General features: G+C 35.3%; 2 protein-coding genes across 4 annotated transcripts; one reads left to right on the forward strand and one right to left on the reverse strand.

Annotated features, from left to right (window-relative positions):
• Positions 1-94: 94 nt before the first annotated feature.
• scyl2 (SCY1 like pseudokinase 2) lies at positions 95-17,127 on the forward strand. 2 transcript variants are annotated; one of them, XM_082167385.1, is made up of 19 exons: positions 95-238; positions 2,692-2,887; positions 3,974-4,131; positions 4,933-5,077; positions 5,630-5,779; positions 5,862-6,083; positions 7,335-7,379; positions 7,697-7,813; positions 7,950-8,075; positions 8,922-9,098; positions 9,608-9,730; positions 9,909-10,022; positions 10,134-10,266; positions 11,364-11,482; positions 11,623-11,723; positions 11,957-12,035; positions 12,127-12,216; positions 12,297-12,416; positions 14,440-17,127. In XM_082167385.1, exons 2-19 carry the CDS (start codon positions 2,711-2,713, stop codon positions 15,079-15,081), a joined length of 2,838 nt encoding a protein of 945 aa, XP_082023511.1. In that variant the 5' UTR covers positions 95-238; positions 2,692-2,710; the 3' UTR covers positions 15,082-17,127. The 2 variants fall into 2 exon arrangements, with proteins under 2 accessions (XP_082023511.1, XP_082023512.1); XM_082167386.1 differs by lacking the exon at positions 7,335-7,379.
• On the reverse strand, positions 16,278-25,910 carry LOC309497203 (uncharacterized protein). 2 transcript variants are annotated; one of them, XM_082167449.1, is made up of 13 exons: positions 25,688-25,909; positions 24,883-24,932; positions 24,680-24,731; positions 24,332-24,455; positions 22,018-22,168; positions 21,323-21,443; positions 21,103-21,202; positions 20,236-20,353; positions 20,014-20,119; positions 19,736-19,814; positions 18,393-18,456; positions 17,993-18,113; positions 16,278-17,910 (listed from the first exon to the last, which is right to left on the reverse strand). In XM_082167449.1, the coding sequence occupies exons 3-13, from the start codon at positions 24,687-24,689 to the stop codon at positions 17,849-17,851; spliced, it is 1,056 nt and encodes a 351-aa protein (XP_082023575.1). In that variant the 5' UTR covers positions 24,690-24,731; positions 24,883-24,932; positions 25,688-25,909; the 3' UTR covers positions 16,278-17,848. The 2 variants fall into 2 exon arrangements, with proteins under 2 accessions (XP_082023575.1, XP_082023576.1); XM_082167450.1 differs by lacking the exon at positions 24,883-24,932 and having other exon boundaries at positions 25,688-25,910.
• Positions 25,911-25,954: the final 44 nt, after the last annotated feature.

The following is a 25,954-nucleotide window of genomic DNA, read 5'->3' on the forward strand; positions in this document are numbered from 1 at the left end:
TTAAAGAGTTATATGTGAGTCGATATGGATAGTATTTTGAAAACAAGGACTTTTATCACAGATAATTGTCTCGCAGAAGCGTCGAGTGGTCCGTCCGTCTTCACACCGCGGAATCTCTCAGGTGTTTTGATGAAGTGTCATGGAGGCTGTTAGCCACCACCACTGCTGACGGTTTTTGTTACTGTCTAAATCCTGGTTTTAATCACTCAGTCTCACTGTCAGCTCCTCTAGTGTAAAGGTAAGACTGAAGTCTATGTGTTTATGAGCTGGATACTGATCCTGAGACTGTATTCGGCGGTTATTGATCAGTTCTGTGTAGTGACGCTTCACTTCATTAGCATTAGCCTGTTAGCTCAGCTGCTGTCGGGTTTTATTGTGTGTTTTACATTGTGAAGATAATTATATATTTCTGTTTTAGTTGGTTTCTCACATATAATTGATTCCCAATTAATGCTTTGGTGTTTTGTTTTCTTGAGAAACACAAATATTCACATAAATATTTAAACGTCTCTGTCTGTGTCTCTAAACCAACTGAACTGCCTACTTTGACAGCATTTTTGGTATCATATATTATTCAAGTTTTATTTCTGTACGTTCCTGTGGTTTGTTTAGTGTCAAAACGCTGATGTTTGCTGAATTTTGATGGTAAAGGCCAGTTTATTCCGCCAGTAAAGTCTTGTCAACTTATGTCATTTGAGTCTCAAACTTCATTCATTAAATGTTAAACACGTCACACTTTCCCTTATGATGCCACTGTGTGACTTCCTTTTAACAAACACAGAAATTAATAATAATATACTGAATAATAAATCGATATAATGACAGCATTAATATAAAATTCTATTAATAATACTAGTATTCTTAATAATTCTCTATCTTACGATGCTTTGATGTTTAAAGGTTTATTTCACTAACGTTAGCTAATTTATGATTAAATGTGGTATTACTTTATTTTAGTAGTGCTTTCTATTAATAGTCAGTGTTATTTTAGTGTCAGTTATATACTGTTATAGTTGTTGCTGATCTATTATGCTGATTTTTCTATTTACATTTTTGTTAAATGTTTAGTCATTTTGTTTAGTATTTTTGCCATTTCTATTGTTATTTTTAAATGTATAGTTTTTATTCAATTTGAGGTATTTTAATACTTCAACCTAAACAAAAATGTAAACTGTTGCCTCCGCATGCTTGCTTATTTTATTTCAAGAAATGAACATGTTTTTATGGATTTAGTAGTAATAATAACCCCACTAATAGTACTTTCTACTATTCTACAATATATTTGCCACAGTGGTAACTGTAAATAATTTTATTTCTATTTTACTTTTGTTTAATTTCATTTTTAGTATTTTTTTTTATTATTATTTTTTTTGTTTTGTTGGTTTTGTGTTTTACATTTACAGATTAGGGATATATAAGTATCAAACTTTTAACTAATAATAATAATAGATATCGGTTTATTATTCTTTATTACACATAAGTTGGTCAGAATTTGTTTTAAACTTAATTTTTATTTTTACTCTTCTATTTGTTTTGTGATATCTGCTCAAAATCCAGCCAGCAAAATCCAGATCCACATTACAGTGTTGAAACAACTATTACAAGAGACTATTTGATGTGTGCAGCTGACAGAACAGTGCATTTCTTATTTCTCTCATGCTGTCAGCATGAATACATTGTTTATTTTGAGCCAGGAACGCTCAGACCCTGCTGAGAATTCGCAGTGACAGATTTTCAGATGTGTTTAAGTCTATTTTTGTCGCTTTATTTCGTTCTATGCAGCAGCCTACTAGTCTGTGTAAATGAAAAGTACCCAGTTTAGGGTCGGCGTACCCTTGAGTCGTTCTCAGATTGAACATTTTCCCAGACTGTTAAGACTTCTGCTCGGCTGTCAATCACAGATTCAGCAGCTTGGAAACACACAGATTCAGATTTCATTCTAAAAGGGTCAGAAGATGTTCAGAATTTTTTTTGTTGTTGTTGTTGTTATTTGTGCATATAATGAAAGGCAATGGGGTCCAAAATGTTTATCACCTGCTTTGTACAGATTTCTTTGTTATCCATGAACACTAACAACTGTTAAACTAGTTGCTTTTGTCATTTCTTCTAGTTTTTATATATATATTAGGGCTGTCACGATATGATATCGCGATTATCGCATCCAAAATAAAAGTTTGTATTTTCATAATAAATGTGTGTGTACTGTGTATAATTATTTTGTATATTTAAATACACATACGTGCATGTATATTTAAAAAAAAAAGTTATTTAGATATACAATATTTATATGTATATAATATATATAAATCTATAAACTGTATATGCATGCAAATATTTCTTAAATATATGCAAGCATGTGTGTGTATTTATATATATAAAATAATTCTACACAGTACACACACACATTTATTATGTAAATACAAACTTTTATTTTGGACGCGATAATCGCGATATCATATCGTGACAGCCCTAATATATATATATATATATATATACATTTTTTTTTTTTTTTTTTAAATATATATATTTATTACTATTTAGGTTAAATTTTTTTTTTTTTTTTTTTAATTTTTAAGTGTTACCATGGCAAATAACTAAAATAAGTTAAAGTTTTTCATCTAATATCCATGTTCAGGGAATATCAAGCTCAGGGAAGCATGCAAACGATGATGAAATAACTTCCTGTTTCAGGTGAGCATCCAGTAAAATCATGGAGTCCATGCTCAATAAACTAAAGAGCACCGTCACTAAGGTGACGGCCGACATGACCAGCACCATCATGGGCAACCCTGTCACGCGCGAGTTTGAGGTGGGCCGACACATCGCCAGCGGGGGTCCAGGAATGAGCTGGAGGATCTACAACGGCACAAAGAAATCCACCAAACAGGTGCACCAGTTATTTATTATTGGAACTTTAACTCTGGCATGTATATCACTCATAATAGGACACCATCATGTTATATGTCGGTACGTTGTTTACAGTGAAAGAGGAAGTCTTTTTAGTGATGTAATTGTCATGACAGAATTGTCACTCTTGCTTCCTCACATTGCAACAATCGTGCGTTTGTTGATATCAAACATGTTTTCATGTGTTTTTTTGATGTTTTTAAAATTGTTGAAGTGAATTCAGTTCATGTCACAGTGATAAAATAATTTAGATGGCTAATATATATGTGGTTCTGTTTGAAATTGTGAATGATTTGATGTCTTGGAAGCATAAATTAGAATAGGTTGGTATATTCCTAAATAAATGTAATTATTGCTAATTAAGTATGCGTTTTTTTGTTGTTGAATGTGCATATAAACAGATATTTATGCAAAATAAATGTTTTTAAAAAATCACAAGTTATTTGTTGAATGTACATATATTATTGCAAATTAAATATAAATGTAAATATTTTTTCATAAATTATTTGTTGAATGTACAGATGTACATATACTATTGCAAAATAGATATACATTTAAATATTTTAATTTGTTGAATGTGCAATTATACAGATATTGTTGCAAAATAGATATAATTTAAATATTTTAATTTGTTGAATGTGCAATTGTACAGATATTGTTGTAAAATAGATATAAATTTAAATATTGTAATTTGTTGAATGTGCAGATGGACAATGTATTAGTGCAAAATACATTTAAATATTTTAATTATTTGTTGAATGTGCAGATGTTCAGATATTGTTTCAAAATAAATATAAATTAAAATATTTTAATTATTTGTGGAATGTGCAGATGTACATATTATATTTTATTATTTATAAATTAAAATTAAATATAAATATAAATTAAAATATTTTAATTATTTGTTGAGTGTACAGATACATAGAGTGTACAGATTTGTTGAGTGTATAAATATGAATTTAACAATTTTTAAAAATATAAATCATTTGTTGAATGTACGAATGTTTTTGCAAATGAAATATACATTTAAGTATTTTGAAATAAATGTTCTTTCTATTTCCCACAGGAAGTGGCCGTTTTTGTGCTCGATAAGAAGATCATTGATCGCTATCAGAAGTTTGAGAAGGATCAGATTATTGATTCCCTAAAGAAAGGAGTTCAACAGCTGACCCGGTTACGACACCCACGCCTCCTCACGGTTCAGCATCCGCTGGAGGAGTCCAGGTGACCACAGCGTGAACACGCATTAACGCATGCTAACACAAAATCTGCCTACATGCACAGCATTGTGGGAAGCTTAGGACAGGCAATCGGATATGCTTATGGTGCCATTTAGGTCAGCTCATTACATTTTGAACAAAACCACAGTGATATCACCACTGCAATGAAAATTATCTTTCTTATCCACGTCAAAGTATTTTTGAATTGATTTATGAAATAAAATGCTTTGGGAGCAAAGAATCTACTCTTGATAAAAGAGCTCAGAGCTGAAATGTTCTTTATTTTAAGATTTGGCTCCTGTGCTTCTACAATCAATATGTGTGTGTGTGTGTGTGTGTGTGTGTGTGGATGCAGCAGATCATCCTGTGGAAAATCTCTCCTGAATAATACATGGATCTCTTAGATGTGAGACTCAAGCTGAAGTCCTGATGTTACGGTCAATGCAGGCAGAGATCTTCTAACAGCTTATCCTAACTAAACACAATCCGATAAGATTCAGTGACGAGCAGTTTGTCTGTCCACACTAGATGCGACAGCAAAATCTTTCACAAATCACAGCCAATCAGAAGAGCCTGTGAACTGCAAGCACACTGCTGTCTCACACTCATAATGAAAAGGAAAAGTACATAATCCAATGAATAAAATGAACATTATTTAAAATAACGCCAGTGAATGATAGCGACACAGAGGAACAATATTGTTGGAATCACATTCAAAATGTTTCCAAGGCTACGAACATAACCGGCGCTTTTATCTGTCTGTCATTGCTGTTCTCACTGGATGTCTTTGTCTCTTTATCTCTAGAGACTGTCTGGCGTTCTGCACAGAGCCCGTGTTTGCCAGTCTAGCCAATGTGCTCGGCCAATGGGACAATCTCCCTAGTCCTGTTCCCATAGACATCAAAGAATACAAACTCTATGATGTAGAGACAAAATACGGCTTACTGCAGGTGAGAGTTTCTTATACACTTAAAATAAGTAGATACAACAGCAAACGTTTCATGTGCTTTAGAGGTCATATTTCATATGTCATAAAAAATGAGAAACTACTGTTTTGACTAAATTCATATAGTGCCATTTAACACAATTATAAGATTACATTTTCTGCTTTTACACCCTTTTTATTGCATGTTTACTTTCATTGTTGTAAATGCTATTTTTGCTGAATTTTTATGTAAAAAAAAAAGATTTATGATTTATTTACAAACATATTATGTGCTAATTAGCAATTATGTCAGTAGAGAGAAAGTTTTATTGTAATAGAGTAATGTAAATAATCATTCATTTTATTTTAAATAAAATAAATCTTATTTTTTATTATATTAAATATATAAATTATATTAAATATAAAATTATATCATACCAAATTTAACATTGTTTATATATATTAAATAATACTTTTTACAATAAAAATAAATGCAGTCCATGAAATGCTACCATGCTTTTTGTTTTAGATTTGTAGGTGATGAGATATCTTTGTCTCTCTCTGTTTTCTCTCTCAGGTCTCAGAGGGTTTGTCGTTCCTCCACAGTGGGGTTAAGATGGTTCATGGTAACTTGTGTCCAGAGAACATCATCTTGAATAAGAGCGGAGCCTGGAAGATCATGGGCTTTGACTTCAGTATCTCCTCGAGTAACCCGTCTGACACTGAGGTTAGGAACTGTCCCAGAGATCATTTTCTGCCTGGTTGAAACTTTGTAAGCGAATATGTGTCTGTGTGTTTCTGCCTTTTAGCCCAAGTATGGGTGTAAAGAGTGGGACCCCAATCTACCGCCTCTCTGCCTCCCGAACCCAGAATATGTCGCTCCTGAGTACATCCTGTCCGTCAGCTGTGACGTGTCCTCTGACATGTACTCACTGGGGGTGTTGATCCACGCCGTGTTTAATGAAGGCAAGGCCGTCTTTCACGTCAACAAGCAGGACATATTCAAGAGCTTCAGCCGACAACTGGACCAGGTGAGGAGCCGATAACTTCTGCACACCTGTGGAATTATCGTCCTGTTTTAAAGCATGTTACCTTCCCATTTTGTCCTAAAACAGTGTTTCACAGTAAACTAGTGCTATGGTAGTAATGTGGTATCCAAATCTAAAAAATACAGCAGTGCCACAGCATTTTATAATATACACTACCAGTCAAAAGTTTGAGGAAAAAATGTAGGCTATGTGTATATATATATATATATTATATGCCGTATATAATCATGTTCTCTCTCTCTCTATGTAATCTTTTTAAGTAATTTCTTATGCTCGCCAAGGCTGCATTTATTTGATCAAAAATACAATCAAACCAGTAATATTGTGAATTATTATTATTATTATTATTATTATTACAGTTTAAAAAAACTATTTATATTTTAATATATATTCCTGTGATCATTTCTTGAGTCTTCAGTTTCACATCCTTCAGAAATCATTCTAATATGTTGATTTGTTGCTCATTTATTAATTATCAGTTGCTATTAATATTTTAAATTTTCCTTATTTTTTTAATAATATTTGACAATACTACTGTTTTGATCAAATAAATGCAGCTTTGGTGAGCATAAGAGATTATTTAAAAAAAACTTATAATCATGTTTTAAATTTAACACATAAGAATTGATTATCAACATTTAATAATTACTGATGAAATCATTAAACAAAACCAACAATAATATATAGGTGAACTTTAAATGATTAAAGGGGGCCTATTATGCTCATTTATATTATGCATTCATATTATTCTCAGTTAATATTTCTTATGGGGTCTTACTAGAATTCATCATTTAATGTTCAAAAAACTAAATTTTCTTATAGTTTAAATGGTTGCAGCAATAAACTGTTTTCACCCTTTGTGTGAATGTTCTGTTTTAGTTTTGGTTTCTTTAAAACCCGCCTTCCAAAAAGCATAGTCTGTGCTGATTGGTCAGCCGGCCACAGTCTGTTGTTATTAGTCTACCTCTTAGAGCGTGTTTTGGAAATGTAATGCCAATTTAAACATTCAAGCGATTTTAAACCATTTAAGTGCCAGAAGAGGCTAAAGAGAACTCAATTTGGTACTCGTGCAACTAAAAATTGGTATTTAACACTTAATTATTGCATTTCTGTACCTGAATACTACTGTTAGACCTTAATTTACTTGTAACTTTGGTCTATTGTATTTATCTATGCTTGTAATTTGCATATTTGTTCTTATTTTATGACTGACTGTTCACTTGTCTTTAATAGATCGTTGCTGATCCAATCCGAGACTCAAAAACTGTAACTAGAACCGTGAGTTTTGTGATCCGTTGCACCCGTAGTGATACTGATATAAAGAAGAACTCCCTTTGGAGAGGACTTTGTGCTTTGTAACCTTGTAGACATTTTCATGCTCAAACAGCAACATTACACACTAAATAAAGTTGAAAATGTTACAAAAACATAATAGGACCCCTTTAAAACCACAACAGAAGAGCCACAACATTCAACTCTTGCTATGAGAAACAAGGCATGCGAACAATAGTGTTATTGTGATACTTCAGTTTTTATCGTACCCTAATTATATAATTGTGACAATCCTAAAACGTGTATTTCATTATCTTGTGCAGCTGAGCCATCTGAGTCCAGGAGTGTTGAGTCAGATCCCAGAGGAGGTCCGGGAACACGTGAAGATGTTGCTCAGCGTCACCTCCAACGTGCGCCCAGACGCAGATCAGATGACAAAGGTCAGTGTTTTCCCTCTTTGCTGGTTTTCTTCAACTTTAATTTTTTTTGGTATTAAGTATCTGTACTGATTGAATCATAATACATGATTTTGTAAGCCCATGACTGAGAGTGACGTTTCATTCTGTGTGTGTTCAGATTCCTTTTTTCGATGATGTCGGAGCGATGACTCTTCAGTACTTCGACTCGCTTTTCCAGCGGGACAACTTGCAGAAGTCTCAGTTTTACAAAAGCCTCCCGAAAGTTCTGCCCAAGTTGCCCAAGGCAAGAACAAACATTTGCACAAAGACATTCAGCTAGAAAATAGATTTCAAAAGGCCCTGCATTTTATATTGCTGTTTTATTTTTTCCCAAATTCCGTGTTGTCCGATTTAATGGTTTAATCACGTCTGATTAATTTCACTAAATTCATTAATTGCAGTTTAATATTCACAAACACTAGTCTGATATATACATATTCTGATTTGATGAATTGTGCAGCCTAGATTTATTCATCCAAAATTGACCAAATTCTGTGGCATACTGCATTATACAGTAAATTCACTTTTTATCATCACTTTTATCCGCATCATGGAAATCTACAGTGGAATTCACACTTCATTTAATGGTGCAAAAATGGATTTGATTAGATTGTGAAAACTGGGCTTATATTTTTATTTATTTTATACAGGATGGATGGATGGATGGATGGATAGTTAGATAGTTAGATAGTTGGGTGGATGGGTAGAGAGAGAGAGAGGTAGAAAGAGATGGGTAGATGGGTAGGTAGGTAGAGAGAGAGAGATGGTAGATAGATAGAGAGAGATTGGTAGATAGATAGGTAGATGGGTAGATAGATAGATAGATAGATAGATAGATAGATAGATAGATAGATAGATAGATAGATAGATAGATAGATAGATATTTCTTCCGCACATATGGTTGGAAGCAAAAATAAGACTAAGTAAGCTCAATTTTGATTTCATGGTCACTTAAAAAAGATGTGTGTTTTGAATATTAATACAGAATTTTTGTGTATGTCTAGAAATACGTTGCTGGAGTGTATATGTTCAAGTAATTTATGGCATTATATGTGCTGAAGCTAACTGGCCTCTGTTTTTCTGTGCTCAGAGAGTGGTGGTATACAGAATCCTCCCGGCGCTCACATCTGAGTTTGTGAATCCTGACATGGTTCCATTCGTCCTTCCAAACGTGCTGCTCATCGCTGAGGAATGCACTAAGGAGGAGTACATCCGCCTTGTTCTCCCAGACCTCACCCCAGTTTTTAAACAGCAGGAGCCTGTACAGGTACACACACATATACATCACTGATGCCAAACTGATTTGAATTATTTCCCCCACAAGTGAGCCCTTACTCTAGTTAACCTCTTTGGCCCTGTCCTAAATGGCACACTTGATGTGCACTTGCTATGGCCGCTGCGTGCCTGTGTAATCCATTAGGTTCATTTTTGTAATTAATTTCTCTGTTTCACGCTATCAGGCCAGCAACATGGTGAGTGAGGTTTGAACCTTTGTCTTTGTGGTAGTTTATTTCATCGTAATATTTGTATTATGATTAGTTCATATTTTTATTTATGGTATTTTGTCTGTACTTGTTTGTTTCCACAGTTTCCACTGATCTTTTAATGTGGTTTTCATGAGTTATTTTATTTTAATTTATTTTTTGTTCTTTTTGTTTTTGTTTGGTATTGTTGTTGTTTGTCTTTCCCCCCCAGTGTTAAATTTCATGGGATGGCTTTTAGGAATCATATTATTTCCTTGATTCTTGATTTATTTAATTTTTTTCACATATCCAGATTCTACTGATATTTCTACAAAAGATGGACCTGCTTTTGACCAAAACGCCTCCTGAAGACATCAAGAACAGTGTTCTGCCAATGGTGTACAGGGCAGTGGAGGCCCCCTCTATTCAAATACAGGTGACCACACCATAAACTTGTTTGGATGAGAACATTTATTTTAATTTTATAATTGATAAATGTCAGTACCTGTCAATTGAATTTTCATTATCCGAACAATGCATTGTGATGTATCTATGTAGATTCTGAATTTATGTATTTCAAAATCTAACATTTTTTTGTTTTTTGTTCTAAACAGGAACTTTGTCTGAATATCATTCCCACGTTTGCCAATCTGATTGAGTACCCATCTATGAAAAACGCACTTATCCCTCGTATCAAATCTGCCTGTTTACAGACATCCTCGCTAGCGGTGTGTGTTCTTATGTCTCTAGTAACAAGTGAATGTTCTATATGTCAATGAAAGATTTAGGAGAGTAGCTCTAAAATGAGTAAAGTTTCTCTGTTGGTTGTCCTCTTTCAGGTGAGGGTGAACTCTCTTGTGTGCCTAGGCAAGATTCTGGAATACCTGGATAAATGGTACGTCATTGATGAAATTTTACCATTCCTTCAACAAATTCCATCCAGGGAACCAGCAGTGCTCATGGGCATTCTGGGTAATTCAACTGTTCTTTTACTATTTTTCATCACTTTTTTGTGCCTGACTGAGGCTTTCAAGCTTCAAAAGAACATTAAAAGCATCATCATATTGTTCCTTTTCTTTGAAATTGAATTAATAACATTAAGTTGAATAATATTATCCTATCATCTTATGCCTTAAAGGGATAGTTCACCCCAAAATGAAAATTAGCCCGTGATTTACTCACCCTGAAGTCATCCTAGGTGTATATGACATTCTTCTTTCAGAAGAATACAATTGGAGTGATATAAAAAAATGTTCTGGCTCTTCCAAGCTTTATAATGGGAGTGAATGGGTGTATGTCTTTGGAAGTCCATCAAAGCGCATCCATTTATGATAAAAGTGTAAGAAAAATAACCATATTTAAAATTGTATCGACTAAAAAAAACTAGCTTCTGAAAAGTTAAATAAAAACACAGTTTAAAAAAAAATAAAAAAATAACTAGCTTCCAGCAGACGGCCGTACGCATTGATTTAGGGCAAAAGAGTAACACTTGAACTTGACGCACAAAGTAATGACGAAACGTAAAACTGTTTGTTTGAACCGCGAGAGGCATCAAAGCTTACGCTACTCCTACATCCTACGTCATACATCGTCAAGTGTTACTCTTTTGGCGTAAGTTGACTTGCATTGGCCGTCTGCCGGAAGCTAGTTATTTTAGTCGATTTTAAATATGGATATTTTTCTTACACAAACTTAATGCTTCACTTCAGAAGGCCTTTATTAACCCCCGGAGACACGTGGAGCACTTTAATCATAAATGGATGCTGGAAGCTAGTTATTTTAGTCGATAAAATTTTAAATATGGTTATTTTTCTTACACTTTTATCATGAATGGATGCGCTTTGATGGACTTCCAAAGACATACACCCATTCACTCCCATTATAAAGCTTGGAAGAGCCAGGACATTTTTTTATATAACTCCGATTGTATTCGTCTGAAATAATAATGTCATACACACCTAGGATGACTTCAGGGTGAGTAAATCATGGGCTTATTTTCATTTTTGGGTGAACTATCTCTTTAAGCAGTTATAAAAATGTATGTGCTGTTCTTTTTTTTCTTCCTTCAGGCATCTACAAGTGCACTTTCACCCATAAGAAACTGGGCATCCCAAAAGAGCACCTGGCTGGAAAGAGTTTACCTCATCTGGTGTCACTTAGTATTGATAACAACCTTAACCTTAACCAGGTGAGGTTCACATAAACTTAGTTTTTTTCTTGTTTACCCACCGAATATAAACTTGATTCAATGTCACCTCAGATAATTTGTAAAGATTACGTGTACACATATACTTTTGTAAACTGTTTTCTGTCTCTGGTGTGTTTCAGTTTAACTCTTTCATGGCTGTGATCAAGGACATGTTGAGTCGCATGGAGTCGGAGCATAAGACCAAATTAGAGCAGCTGCACATGATGCAGGAGCAGCAGAGGTGTCACTTCAATTATTTCTCTATTTATTCCTTCTTAACAGGCTGTTTGATTAATAAAATAATTTTGATTTTGATGTTGCAAGAAGCTTACTCTGCAGCTTTTTCTGGTCAAGAACTGCCCACTTAAACAGGCAGAGGCCTTCTGATAGATGTATAAAATAAAAATAGTAATTTGAACATGACACGAGTGCAGCAAACAAACTTATGAGTAATGAGTATTGTATCTTTTCCAGGAGTTTAAACATTACAAACCCATTGAACCAATCAGAGGAGACTAAAAACACACCCAGCCCTGCCACAAAGGTCAGAGATGTAAGTAAATACACCGCAAACTCACAGCTTTTAATTGTAGCCACACTGTGAAATGAATTGTAATTGGGTTTTTCTCTTTGCTTTCTGATAGATTGATGAGATCTTTGGTGGCAGTTCAGGAAGTGCAGGGGTGAATGGTAACCAGAATGGTTCCTCAGCAACTGTTTCACAACCCTCACGAGTGAGTTACCCTTTATAATATTAATGGTTGTTGGCATTAGACCTGGTTGATGTACTAACTGTTGTTTGTGGTATGTTCAGGTATCTCTTACCCTGGAAGAAAAGCAGCGTTTGGCTAAAGAACAGGAACAGGCTGCCAAACTAAGAAGCCAGCAGCCACTTGCTCCACAGAGCATCAAACCAGCCACAACAACACCTCAGGTAACACATGCACTCAAGAGGGGGCCATGGGAAACCTATTAGCACTTTCATGCATGGAGTTCATTTTTGCAGTAAAATTACCAGATTAACTTCTACAGTAAAAGGTACCATATCTTGATATTCACACTAGCTGCCATATACCATATTTGTCATTGTCAAGTCTTAGTTTAGTTAAAACAAGTTTTGTCTTAGTTTAGTCTTAGAAAGACTAGCTCAGATCGAATATAGTGTTATTCATGCGTTTTATTTCTGTTTACGTTCACTTAAAGGGTTAGTTCACCCAAACATTTAATCTCCATTAATTACTCGCCCTCAAGTCGTTCCAATCTTCGGAACACAAATTAAGATGTTTTTGATGAAATCCGAGATGTTTCTCATCCAGCCACCAACCATGTCCAGGTTCTACGTCAGAACGTCGGCTCATTATTGGCCATCTCCTGCGTCAGCTTCACACGCATGTATCGTGGTTCTCACATGAACAGCGTCGGCCAATAATGAGCTGACGTTCTGATGTAGAACCTGGAAGCGCTACATTGTTTACTGCGTGATCAGCGTAGCAGGCTGACATGGAGGAGAAGGGATTGTTGAATAAAGTCGTTATTTTTGCTTGTTTTTGCGCACACAAAAAGTTGTCTCGTTCCTTCATACCATTTAAGGTTTAACCACTGTAGTCACATGGACTATTTTAACGATGTCTTTACTAACTTTCTGGGCATTTAAAGTAAAGATTTGTCTGTTCAAGTGCAAGAAGACATGAAAGAAAACTCTATTCAGTACTCGTGCGCTGTCTGAGACGCGGCTTTCTGGGCGCTCTTCAGATATATGTTGCGCACACACAACTTCTCACACAGCACCCGAGTACCGAATTGAGTTATCATTCGAGTCTTCTTGCGCTTGAATATTTAAATTGGCAAGACTTAAAAAGACATGCACATGAAAATATTTCATGGCGATGCAGCACTGGCCCAACATATTCGTCAACTGTCCCGAGCGTTGTTCACGCCTAGCCCAGCCCATCGGGCAGTCCTTATTGTCAAGCCCTGGCCAGCCGTACACTCTGAAACTACTTATATATTTGATTATTTTCCAATAAACTCTAACCCCCGGTTTCACAGACAAGGCTTAAGCTAGTCCCAGACTAAAATGCATGTTTGAGCTGTTTTAACTGAAAGCAACTTGCACTGATAGGCTATATCTTAAAATATATTAGTGCCATTGTTATGTCTCAAGATTCACACCTGTAATATTTTTTTTAAAGGCACATTTATAAAAGCTACTTAAATATCCTAATTGAACTAAGGTCTAATCCTGGCTTAATCTATGCCCTGTCTGTGAAACCAGGCCTAATGTATTGTTTTTATATAATAAATGTCCCTAAATATTGTATCTTAATATTTGATTTATGTAATGCTCCATTCTTTATTGTAAGAACAGTACATAAACCCCTCTGATTTTTATTTTATTTAATTTTTTTAAATCAAAGTTTTTGATGATGTGATTCAACAGGGTGCTAGTTGTTGGTTGCTTCATGTTTTTTTTCATTTTTTTTTATTGAGAATTTCATGTTAAATCCAAATGAAGAAAATGAGAAGTACTTCAGGAAGCAAGGCCATCCGTCAGAAGAGAGAGAGATTTTGTTTCTTCAAATTTATTGTCGCTTCCTCAGCCGAAACACCATCACAGCATTGTTAGCAAGTTTATGTAATTTAAGACCTAGTTCAGTGGTTCCCAATCCTGGTCCTGGTACCCCCAGCACTGCACAGTTTAGATGTCTCCTTAATCAAACACATCATTAGTAAAGACTTAAAAGACCTCAGATGGGTGTCAGATAAGTGAGACAACCACTGTTGGGAACCACTGGCCAAGGTAATATAACACAAAGTATAGTGTTATAAATGTAAATTAAAAATGAAAACTAGATTTACAATGTTAACTGTTGAAATGTGTCATCACAGTCTGTGAAAGGGGTCCATTTTGATTTGGGATGTACATGCTATAACTGAAGAATATTTTTATTGTTCAGGCAAAGGATCTGACCAGCAGTCTTCTGAACAATATGACATCCCTGAACAACCTCGGTTTAAACTCTGGGACCAGGACGATGCCCCTGCAGGGCGGCACCATTCCCTCTACCTTCCCAGTAGCACCCACCATGGGTGGAATGGGCACCATGGGCGTCAGCAATGGCTTCAATTCACCCATGGGATTCCAGACGGGAGGTATGGTGATGGCCATGAGACCCGCCACTCCTGGCCTCTATGGAGGGATGGCCACCACTACCAGTGCTCCAAATTTCAGTGCCCTCACCCAAAACCAGAACCAAAATCAAACCGGCAAACCCCCTGACATGTCCGCCCTAGACTCCCTCTTCGCTTCTAATAAACCCAAAGTCAGCCTGAACCAAATGGCCCCTAAACCGGCCCAAGGAACCATTGCACCTACTCCGTGGGTCAATCAGTTTGGTACAGGCCAGCCTTCCCAGACTGCACCCATACAGGCACCTCCAATGGGGATGACGGGAGTTCAAGGTGGTTTTGGAATGCAAGCAAACCCATTCTTCAACCCCCAGAACTTCTCGCAACCCGTGGCTTCTTCCACAATGAACACTGGCATGATAAAACAAAGTGCTTCAGTCAACAACGATTTTAAGGACCTCTTCGGATAAAACATTTGCCTTTCGTTCACATTCCCTGTTATGTGGGAATCGAAAGCGAAACAACATCAGCAGCGAAGATGACAGTCAAAATTTAGTTGGACGGTTGGACATGGTATCCTTGAAAGATGATTTTGTTTTGTTTTTTGTCTTTTTTTGGGGGGGATCTTATCATGGTGCGACTCATGTGGACTTGTGTGAATCAAAAGCAGACTGCACCAAACAAACTGTCACGTTTCTACTGAAAGCTTGGGCTCTTCTACCGAAAGCTGCTTCAGTTGGTGGATGCCTTGCATTTAGTGTATCGTTTGGCTTAAAACGCGCCCCAGAAGAAAGATTCACATACAAAAGGGTTAACAAATTTGGCGTTACAAACTCAAGCATTTTGGTTTTCATTTCCTTTTTGCTAGAGCCTCACGTTCACTACTCACCTGAATGAGCTGACTTCCTCTACCACAACAAACGTCATCGATGGCCTCAGAAATTGCTATTGTTGTCTCCCAAAAGGAAGTCTCTCAGTTGTGTTCTCCCTTGTCTGAGATATGCGATAGATAAGTAAAGAAATAAGTACAGTGCATACTGATACCTGAATGAGTCTTTTTATAATATGTTATTTGTGTATATACTGTATCTGGTGATTATTGTTTGAGTTTTATACTGATAAATGATCCACTGAGGTGAAATTTATTAAAGGAAGTACACTTTCTTCATACTGTAGGTGCACTTAATGTAATAGAGCTAAAAAAATAAAAAACCTGTAGGGTTTAAGATGTTTTTGGGATATTGTCAGTACTTTTAAAGTGAGTTTGTGCTTCACTGTTAATGGCTTCGTTCATGAAACACTAGCAGAGTGAATTTCTGTCAGTTCTGTCAATCTTGGGTGAATCTCATGAAAAAGGGTCATATTTCAATCCAAAATCCAAAGACAAAATTACAAGGAAATTTTTTTACTGTAATAAAAAGGACTTTTTTTTTGTAAGTCAATGTATTAAATTCAGTACACTACTTACAACAATACTTCATATTTACTTTACAATTTTCATTGTATTTTATTGTAATGAGAGAATGTACATTTATTACACTTACACATTTTTTCAGATTGCAGTATTTTTACAATATTTTTTGCATTACAGTAAAGATAATTTTTTTTCTTTTTTTTATACAATACAGATGTTTTTTTATGGCATTGAGAATTAGTTGTTTTTGCATTGCATTGCATTGCATAATGAGAATTGGTGGAAAATATGCTTAATTGTCAAGTAAATTTCACAATGCAACAGGTTAGAAATATGCTGCTTTATTTAAAAATATATATCATTTGCACATTTTGGGATGAAATATGCATTTCCTGTAGTTCTTGGGAAAATCACTGTTATAATTGTAGCATTGAGTGCAACAACTTTTGTACTAAGTTGTAACATAGAAATGTGTGTTTCATGAATGAAGCCTGATGCGTTTGTTTCCCTTTCAGTTCTCTGCTGTTACTTCCTGCCCTGTGTTAAATCATCTGTGTTATCCTGTAATGTTGTGTTTTTTGGGGGCGTTACATTTAGCTACATTTTTGTTTGTCTGTTATTATTATATGGGCAGTTTCCTGCTGTGGGAAGAGACCAACTCAATTCCATATCATGTTATTCCATATCATGACCAAACAAGTAAATCACCAAAATGTGTATTATTTCTGGAAAAGAACATGAATGAAGTGTACAGTATATAGAGGTGAACTGCCACCACTTAAGAGTTTTTTTTTGTTTTTTTTTATACTTATGAATCATTTTCCTGAGGAGAATCTTTAATATCCAGAAAAGTTTTATTAAAAGGGAATGCTTTTCCTGGTCTTATGAATGAGAGGCCTTATGTTGAGAATTGTGCAATAGCAGGTCTGTGATGGAGATTGTGAAAATAACTTTCTGTATGAGTGTTTCACTACATGCAGTTTTCAAATAGTCTAAATTAATGTAGATAAAACATCTGGGTTGTTTTAATTTAAAAATGTGAACTGGATTGTTGGAAAGATGGTGATTTTGGAATCAAATAAATTGATTATTTAAAGGGTAATACCTTTACACTTCCTAAGTAAATTATTTGTTTTATTGTTTTGAGTATTGAAGCAATAGTGTAAAAAGTGATTTCCTTAAGTTATTAAAAAATTATTTTATGGATAAAAATGTTTATCAGTAACAATCCAACAACAGTGGGTCTAGCTAGGTTTTACTGAGTGGTAAGAACATTTAGACACACATTACAAATGTTTATTAGTGGATCTCATGACATTTGTGAAGAAAAGTGCATATCTCACCCTAAAAGCTTAATTTTTATAAGGAAATGAAGCCTATTTTGTGGACCTTTAAAAAATGACATTGTTTCCATGACAATTAAGCACATTTCAGTAAAGAGGAAAAATATGATAGAAGTTATAAACTTATAGTCTTATATTATCCTTAATCCATAGTTTTTTAAACAAACAAAAAACATGAAAGCTGAAAGCAATCATAATATATTATACATGCAATCTTCTAATCACAGTAAAGACATTGAAAAAAAACGTTTAAGAATAAAAACAGAAATTAGTTCAAGAACATGATTACCATGAGAACTGTTATTTTGTGGCAGTTAATAAAACAATATAGACACAGGTTTGCATGGACAAACAACATAATTTCAATATTTCGTATCACATATTCTTGGTATGGCTAGCAGACATTGCATAAACAGGAGTCCTGAGTTCACATATAGCTACAAGTAAATGAAGTAAACGTAAGAATAGGCAAGTGAGGTCTTATTGCTGAAGGCGGCGTACAGGTCTCCTGGTGTTAGTGGACTGGTTGGTCTGGGTCATGTCTGCAACAAAACACAAGTGATTTGATTAAACTATATTTGTACTAAATAACACGTATTTCTGTTGGTTTGTGTATGAACGCACCTGAGAAGTCCAGCTCATAGCTAAACCTGCCCGCCCTGAAACTCATTGTCCCTGTGGCGTCCTGCTGGTACTGGGCTTCAATATCTTGACTTGACACACTGCTATGTCCCCGAGAGCCGCCCTACACATTCACAAAGTCCAAGTTTATGACACAGAACAGAAGGTGTGACTGTTTTAGTGTTGTTGTGCAAGAACACTGGTCAAATGTTTTAGAAAGCAGGCGCATGATGGCCACATTAAACATGTTTGTAAACGGCAGTTTATTTTTTGTGAATATATAACCCTAATACAGTTAGAAGGCCTATTAGTTCTAGCAAGATACCACCAAACAATCACTCATTATAGATCACTTAAGAATGCATCGTTTCATAAAATGTTAAAAAAGGGAAGATTTATTTACTTTACTAAAATCTTTCCAATTGCCATCCATGTCTTTGAACTGCCAGCGAGCTTGTGACAATGTGCTGTGATAGGAGAACAAACATTAGAACAAAAGTATTTATTGTAATGCATACATAAACAGTCATTTTGAGACTTTCTTAAAGGAATAGGAACAGTTGATGGACTTCCATTGACTTCCATAGTTCAAAAAATAATACTATGGAAGTCAATGGGCAGTTAGTTAAGCAGTTAGGTTATTCAAAATATCTTCTTTTGTGTTCAGCAGAAGAAAGAAATTCATACATGTTTGAAACAACTTTAGGGGGAGTAAATGATGACAGAATTTACATTTTGAAGTGAACTAATCCTTTAACAATGGCACTTATTTCCTCCATGGAATGAAGATATAAAAAAGATAATTTAAACTTTTCTTCTCACAATTCTGACTTTTTTCTCAGATTTGCTTGATATAAACTCACAATTGCGAGTTATAAAGTCAGAATTGTGTGATATAAGCTCACAATTGCAAGTTGGTAAATCATAATTGTGTGATAAAGTTGCAATTGCGAGTTGTTAAATCATAATTGTGTGATATAGTCGCAATTGCGAGTTATAAAGTCAGAATTGCGTGATAAAGTCGCAATTGCGAGTTATAAAGTCAGAATTGCGTGATATAGTCGCAATTGCGAGTTATAAAGTCAGAATTGCGTGATATAGTCGCAATTGCGAGTTATAAAGTCAGAATTGCGTGATATAGTCGCAATTGCGGGTTATAAAGTCAGAATTGCGTGATATAGTCGCAATTGCGAGTTATAAAGTCAGAATTGCGTGATATAGTCACAATTGCGAGTTATATTGCGTGATATAGTCGCAATTGCGAGTTATAAAGTCAGAATTGTGTGATATAGTCGCAATTGCGGGTTATAAAGTCAGAATTGCGTGATATAGTCGCAATTGCGGGTTATAAAGTCAGAATTGCGTGATATAGTCGCAATTGCGAGTTATAAAGTCAGAATTGTGTGATATAGTCGCAATTGCGGGTTATAAAGTCAGAATTGCGTGATATAGTCGCAATTGCGAGTTATAAAGTCAGAATTGCGTGATATAGTCACAATTGCGAGTTATAAAGTCAGAATTGCGTGATATGAAGTCACAATTGAGAGTTATACATTTTTGTCCGAATTGCGAGATATAAAGCCACGAGAAAAAAAACGTCAGAATTGTGAGAAGCCAGAAAGCCGCAGTTATCTTTTAAAAAATGTTATTCCATGATGGAAACAAGCTTCCATATTTATTATATTTTTATTCCATGGCACATATTAGCTTCCATATAAATGTCTCCTTTTATTAATAGATTCATACCTGTCTGTTTGCTGGATTCCACCAGTGATTCTCCGGACAGCTCTTTTTGTACCATATTTATTGTTCACTTGATACATTCCTGTAGACATGAAGATAAAGACATAAAGAAGAGTAATCAATATGTTTGCATTCCTTTTCAAACATGGTTAAAGCTTTGACATCAAGTTTTAAAACACGTCTCTCTTAGCAGACATTCTCTATAGGTAGGCCTCTGTTTTTCCCTCATGTTAGCTGCACACTACAGACTTATGTATATAAAGATTTTTAACGTATCTTACCCCCAAAGTAAAGAGAGTAAGAGAATCGTCTTGCTGTGAATGAAACTTGGCACTGAGGGTTGAGCTGATACAACCTCTCGATTTCTGCACTATCCAATGAACATCCCTGTAGAAAAAGTCCAATGAACTGTTAGATTAAAGTAAACATATCACTTTAACCCCCAATTTTTTCAGTTGAAGGAATAAGTGGATTTGGAAGTAATAACAGTGTTTAGAACTCACTGGTTTTTGGTACTCGGTCCAAATACCCTCATCACCCATAAACTCCCAGATGTACCGAGAAGAAGAATTTGTTGGGTTTGCCCATGGGTTTGCCAAGGGAGATGGCAGAATTTGCGAACTGCATGTGATAAAAGGAAATCGAAAGGTTTGTCTACAAATACAATTTTTTATATTTTGGGAACTCTTTATGAAAAATGAGCAGAAGGAATTTCTCTATACATAGTTTGATTAAAACATTCTTACAAAGGTTGTAAATAAAGGTATTAATGATTTTACAAGCAATTTATACATACATTCGTATGTTGGCTTCCTGTACAGTGTAAATACTGTGTTGCTATAAGAATTTGTAAAACCATTCTTACATAAATGTCTAATTTAGTTTACGTAAGAACTATTTTATGAACAATTTTATAAATTCGTAGGTTGGGTTTGTGAAGAGTATGTGCTGCTATAAGAATTCATAAAATAGTTTTTACATAAATATTGCATTTCATTTTCAAAAACAAAACAAATTTGGTTGACTTTCAAGTTGAATTTGTGAAAATATTCTAACATGAATTTCACATTCAATTTACATGAGAATGTTTTTATGAATAATTTATACATATATTTGTTGGGTGACTTCCTGAAAAGTGTAAACAGTGACACTACCAAAATTAGTACGATCCTTTTTGCATAAATGTCGCTTTCAATTTACATACGATTTTCATGTACATTATCAGTTTACAAAAAAAGAGTGTAAACGATGTTACGATATAAGACTTTGTAAAACCATATTGCCTTCAATGCAACAATCTACATAATGGATTTACACAGTAATTCCTTCTGCTTTTTCATGAACCAGAGGCAATCATGCCTAAGTAATACCTGATTTGATTACTGCTGTTGCACGTTACTATTGCATTGAATTTTGGTCGCCGTCTTACTTTCCTGGAAATGTTTGTGGATAGATTTGTTTGAGTCATGGCTACAACATTCCAAAAAAAAAACATGAAAACAAGTTAGTGGCTTCAAATTATTATTTTTTGAGAAAGACACTTTTCAAAGACACAGCCATGAAGGTAATCGGTCTCATTTGTCCAATTACCAGTGAAGTCCACGTTGTAAGTCATGCTTCCCACAGTAAACTGGACTGAGCCACTTGGGTTGCTGTTGTACTGCTGCTCTATAAAATCGCTTCCAATTGAGGATGCTCTCCCACCGAATCCCTGCAGAAATCAGAGAGGAAACAAAATAAAGGCTGATCAACAGACTTTGTGTGCTACATAATATAGGACTGCCAATTTTTGAGTTTGGCTTTCTAATCGAATTTCATGATTCGACTACGCTTACGATTCAATTTCTATGTCGATTCAATATATATTCATTTGGGTATACATGGATAGTACATGTTCATTTTTCTCAAAGAAAAAAAAAATCTAATGTTGTAAACTAAACAGGGAAAACTGATAGCTTGTACATTATTATTAAAGGTTAATTAAAAACTGATTTGTATAAAATTGCATTACACCGTTTTTAACGTGTAATACATTATATCTAATGTAAATATCTAATGGTATTAGAGTAAAAATATAATGAATATATAATATTCAAATGGTTACGATTTTCGTGTACAATAATAGTTTACAAAACAGAGTGGTTACAATGTTACGATGTTACGAGACTGTTTCACATAGAAAATAACCTGTTCTGTCTTGTCTATCAGCACATTGTCGCATGTTTTTTCCATGAGAATATGGATGTGTGGTGTAATGAGTATAATATATTTCTAGAACCACTTACCTGAGATCCATATTCACACCAGCGATGGTTATCTTTGTAGTACCAGCCTACTTCTTGTTTCTGGTTAGGGGACAGCAGTGTATTGCGCCGTATACTAAGGTTACGAAGAGGTCCACTGACTGTCATTTCGTCAAAGTCAATATTGACGGCCCTGTGCAATGAATGGGAAAGGCTTAAATTAATATTTAAAGGGTATTATTTAATTCACCCAAAAATGAAAATTCTGTCATTAATTACTCAGCCTCATGTCGTTCCAAACCTGTAAGACTTTCGTTCATCTTCGGAATTCAAATGAAAATCTATTTAATAAAATCTCAGAGCTTTCTGTCCCTCCATAGAAAGCTATGCAACTACTACTTTGACGCTTCAAAAAGTTCATAAAGAGATCGTAAAACTAATCCATATGAATTGAGAGGTTTAGTCCAAATTTTCTGAAGAGACACGATCGCTTTATATGATGAACAGATTGAACAGACTCTGTTAACATGTGCACTGCTGATTGATTCCTTTGTTTGCCAGACATGTGCCATGAGCCATGTGAGAAGATTGTTTGTTTGAATTATGTTTTAAAGCCTGTTCAGTTGTGATTAGTAAACTCACATCTCCTTTGTTCATTTGTATAAATGTTCAATTTGTGTTGATTGACCACTGTCACTAATTGTATTATCTCTTTGTTATCCCTTTTTGTAGCACACAGACAATGCATTGAACCAAAGTCAACCTGAATGATAAAATAAAATACCACTGGTGTTGCAACAAACCTTGCCTTCTCCCTGCTTCATTCATCACTCCATATCACCTGACGTCTTCTGACCAAGACTCTGTTTAATTCTATCGTGATGCGTAACACGAGAATGAACCTCATTGGTTCTTACTGAATCTCAAACGTGATGCGTAACACGAGAATGAACCTCATTGGTTTTTGAGGAAGCTCAAACGTGATGCGTAACACGAGAATGAACCTCATTGGTTCTTGAGGAAGCACAAATGTGATGCGTAACACGAGAATGAACCTCATTGGTTCTTGAGGAAGCTCAAACGTGCTGCGTAACACGAGAATGAACCTCATTGGTTCTCGAGGAAGCTCAAACATGCTGCGTAACACGAGAATGAACCTCATTGGTTCTTGAGGAAGCTCAAACGTGATGCGTAACACGAGAATGAACCTCATTGGTTCTCGAGGAAGCTCAAACGTGCTGCGTAACACGAGAATGAACCTCACTGGTTCTTGAGGAAGCTCAAACGTGATGCGTAACACGAGAATGAACCTCATTGGTTCTTGCTGAAGCTCAAACGTGATGCGTAACAAGAGAATGAACCTCATTGGTTCTTGCTGAAGCTCAAACGTGATGCGTAACACGAGAATGAACCTCATTGGTTCTTGAGGAAGCTCAAACGTGATGCGTAACACGAGAATGAACCTCATTGGTTCTTGAGGAAGCTCAAACGTGATGCGTAACACGAGAATGAACCTCATTGGTTCTTGCTGAAGCTCAAACGTGATAGGTAACACGAGAATGGCCTCATTGGTTCTTGAGGAAGCTCAAACGTGATGCGTAACACCAGAATGAATCTCATTGGTTCTTGCTGAAGCTCAAACGTGATGTGTAACACGAGAATGGCCTCATTGGTTCTTGAGGAAGCTCAAACGGGATGCGTAACACGAGAATGAACCTCATTGGTTCTTGCTGAAGCTCAAACGTGATGCGTAACACGAGAATGGCCGCATTGGTTCTTGAGGAAGCTCAAATGTGATGCGTAACACGAGAATGAACCTCATTGGTTCTTGAGGAAGCTCCAACGTGATGCGTAACACGAGAATGAACCTCATTGGTTCTTGCTGAAGCTCCAACGTGATGCGTAACACGAGAATGAACCTCATTGGTTCAAATGTGCTGTGTAAAACACAAATAAACCTCAGTGGTTCTTGCAGAAGCTCAAACGCACTGCGTAACACACTACAATGATAAGTGGTAGTTGCGTAGCTGTCTATAGAAGGACAGAAATCCCTCAGATTTCATAAAAAAGATCTGCATATGTGTTACGAAGATGAAAGAAAGTCTTGCGGGTTTGGAACGACATGAGGGTGAGTAATTAGTGACAGGATTTTCATTTTTGGGAGAACTATCCCTTTAATCCTTTACAGAATATATTAATAAAAATACTTTAATATATGACTGGTAGTGTATAATAATAATAATACATGCAAACAAACAAAATCAGTGATTTTTGTTTGTAAAAATCAAAATTATACTGATTAAGTCAAAATTATACTGATAAAATGATCTCTGCAATGAATTTAAGACCGACTAACCCTATGTTGAAGTAGATGGTGATCCCATTCGCCCCTGGCTGACAGTAATGGGCCTCAATGACAAAATCATTAGCGATAGAAGCCCACTCTGTTCCACTGAACAGCTGCCACTCAAAGTGGTTACCTGAGGATTTGAATGAATGGATGACTGACTGAATGAATGAATAAATGAATGAATGCACTGAAAAAATAAACAATCACTCAATCACTCAATATGGAAATGTTCATTTCTCATTAAGTTATTATCCTAATAAAGAAATTATTTAGTCAGATATCCTTATATTTGCTGCAAAACAGAACACCCCCCCCCCCCCCCAAAAAAAAGATAAATACATAAGCCAACATTACCTGTCGCCATGTTGTTAGATAATGCTGCTGTGTCTTCTTGAATAACGATCGCCTAGAAATTGAAATTTAACCATTTATTGTTTATTGTATTTTTTTCTGTTAAATACAAATGTCAACACAATGTGTAAAAATACTGTATCAAACAGAATCCATCTACAAGCACATGATTCAAAAAGGTAAATCAGAATAATTGTGTCACCTACCTAAATCATAATAGCTGACATCCTCTTTAGCTCCTTTTCTCTTCACACAACTAAACAAATAGATAGAGACAAGGCTATTCAGTAGAACATTTTATGAAACGTGTTTGAAGTAGGCCTACACTAAGCAAGATTTGAAACTGCATACAGATAATGTGTTTTAAATAGGCCTATTAGTACACAGTTCTATCTCAAAAGCAACATTTATATATTTAAAATATGTTGGAAACTCCCTTCAGAAAGGTAACAGAGTTGACAGACTTGTTTAAATGGCCTTTGGATTCAAGATCATGAAACCAAGTGCTTCATAGAAAGACAATGTAATGCTGATATTTCGACATAAGTTAGGCTACATATTCACCTTTTAATTATCAGTAGCCTATACAAAATCTCTGTTTTGTGCGACGCAAGCTATCTTGAAATATGTTTGATAACCTCGTGAATATTTGATTGTAGTTTTCACGTTACACTTATGGAATATTTCATTAAAAATAAGACTATTGTGGGAAAATGATTAACGCAAACCTATGGACTCCACTTTTTAATAATACGTCATAAAAATTCACTATTTTTAATAGTGCACGTTAATCTAAAAATGTAAACACTGAGAGAATACAAATATAGCCTACAATCAAATGCAGATATAACATGAGGGACACAAATGGTTCCCGTTTTGATGAATAACCCAAAATTTACAACAATTTAATCAGATCTGCGATCGAAGCATGTTATTGGAACCTCTCGGAGATGTTGTTAAAGAAGGTCATGAAATTATTAGTTTTTAAGTACTTTAAGGATTAGTACTCACCAAATATACTTCCTAGACACCGCTATAGCGTCGGTAGCATATTTAAAATCTAAAAACGCATTTGTCAAGTAAACGTACAGTCGAATGTTTTGTTAGCATTTAAACTAGGCTACTCCACAGCAGAATCACTGACCCAGTTTCGGTTTCTTTTCTGGCTATTGTGTGAACAAAACAGCTGGAGTTTTGAGGGTGTTTACTGTATTTACATATCTTTCACTGCTTAAAACGACTTTACGACGACGATGACGACCTGTTGTATGTCTATAG

Source organism: Leuciscus leuciscus (assembly GCF_965113295.1).
Source record: "Leuciscus leuciscus genome assembly, chromosome: 4".
Taxonomy (NCBI): domain Eukaryota; kingdom Metazoa; phylum Chordata; class Actinopteri; order Cypriniformes; family Leuciscidae; genus Leuciscus; species Leuciscus leuciscus.

Excerpts from the sequence above, each read along its gene's own strand:
- scyl2 (XM_082167385.1), top strand. The coding sequence starts at position 2,711 with ATGGAGTCCATGCTCAATAAACTAAAGAGCACCGTCACTAAGGTGACG. Across the intron at positions 7,380-7,696 it reads CAAAAACTGTAACTAGAACC|CTGAGCCATCTGAGTCCAGG; the intron begins GTGAGTTTTGTG and ends TATCTTGTGCAG. Across the intron at positions 12,036-12,126 it reads CTGCCACAAAGGTCAGAGAT|ATTGATGAGATCTTTGGTGG; the intron begins GTAAGTAAATAC and ends GCTTTCTGATAG.
- LOC309497203 (XM_082167450.1), bottom strand. Across the intron at positions 22,169-24,331 it reads ACCATCTACTTCAACATAGG|GGCCGTCAATATTGACTTTG; the intron begins GTTAGTCGGTCT and ends TTCATTGCACAG. Across the intron at positions 19,815-20,013 it reads TTACTCTCTTTACTTTGGGG|GAATGTATCAAGTGAACAAT; the intron begins GTAAGATACGTT and ends TCATGTCTACAG.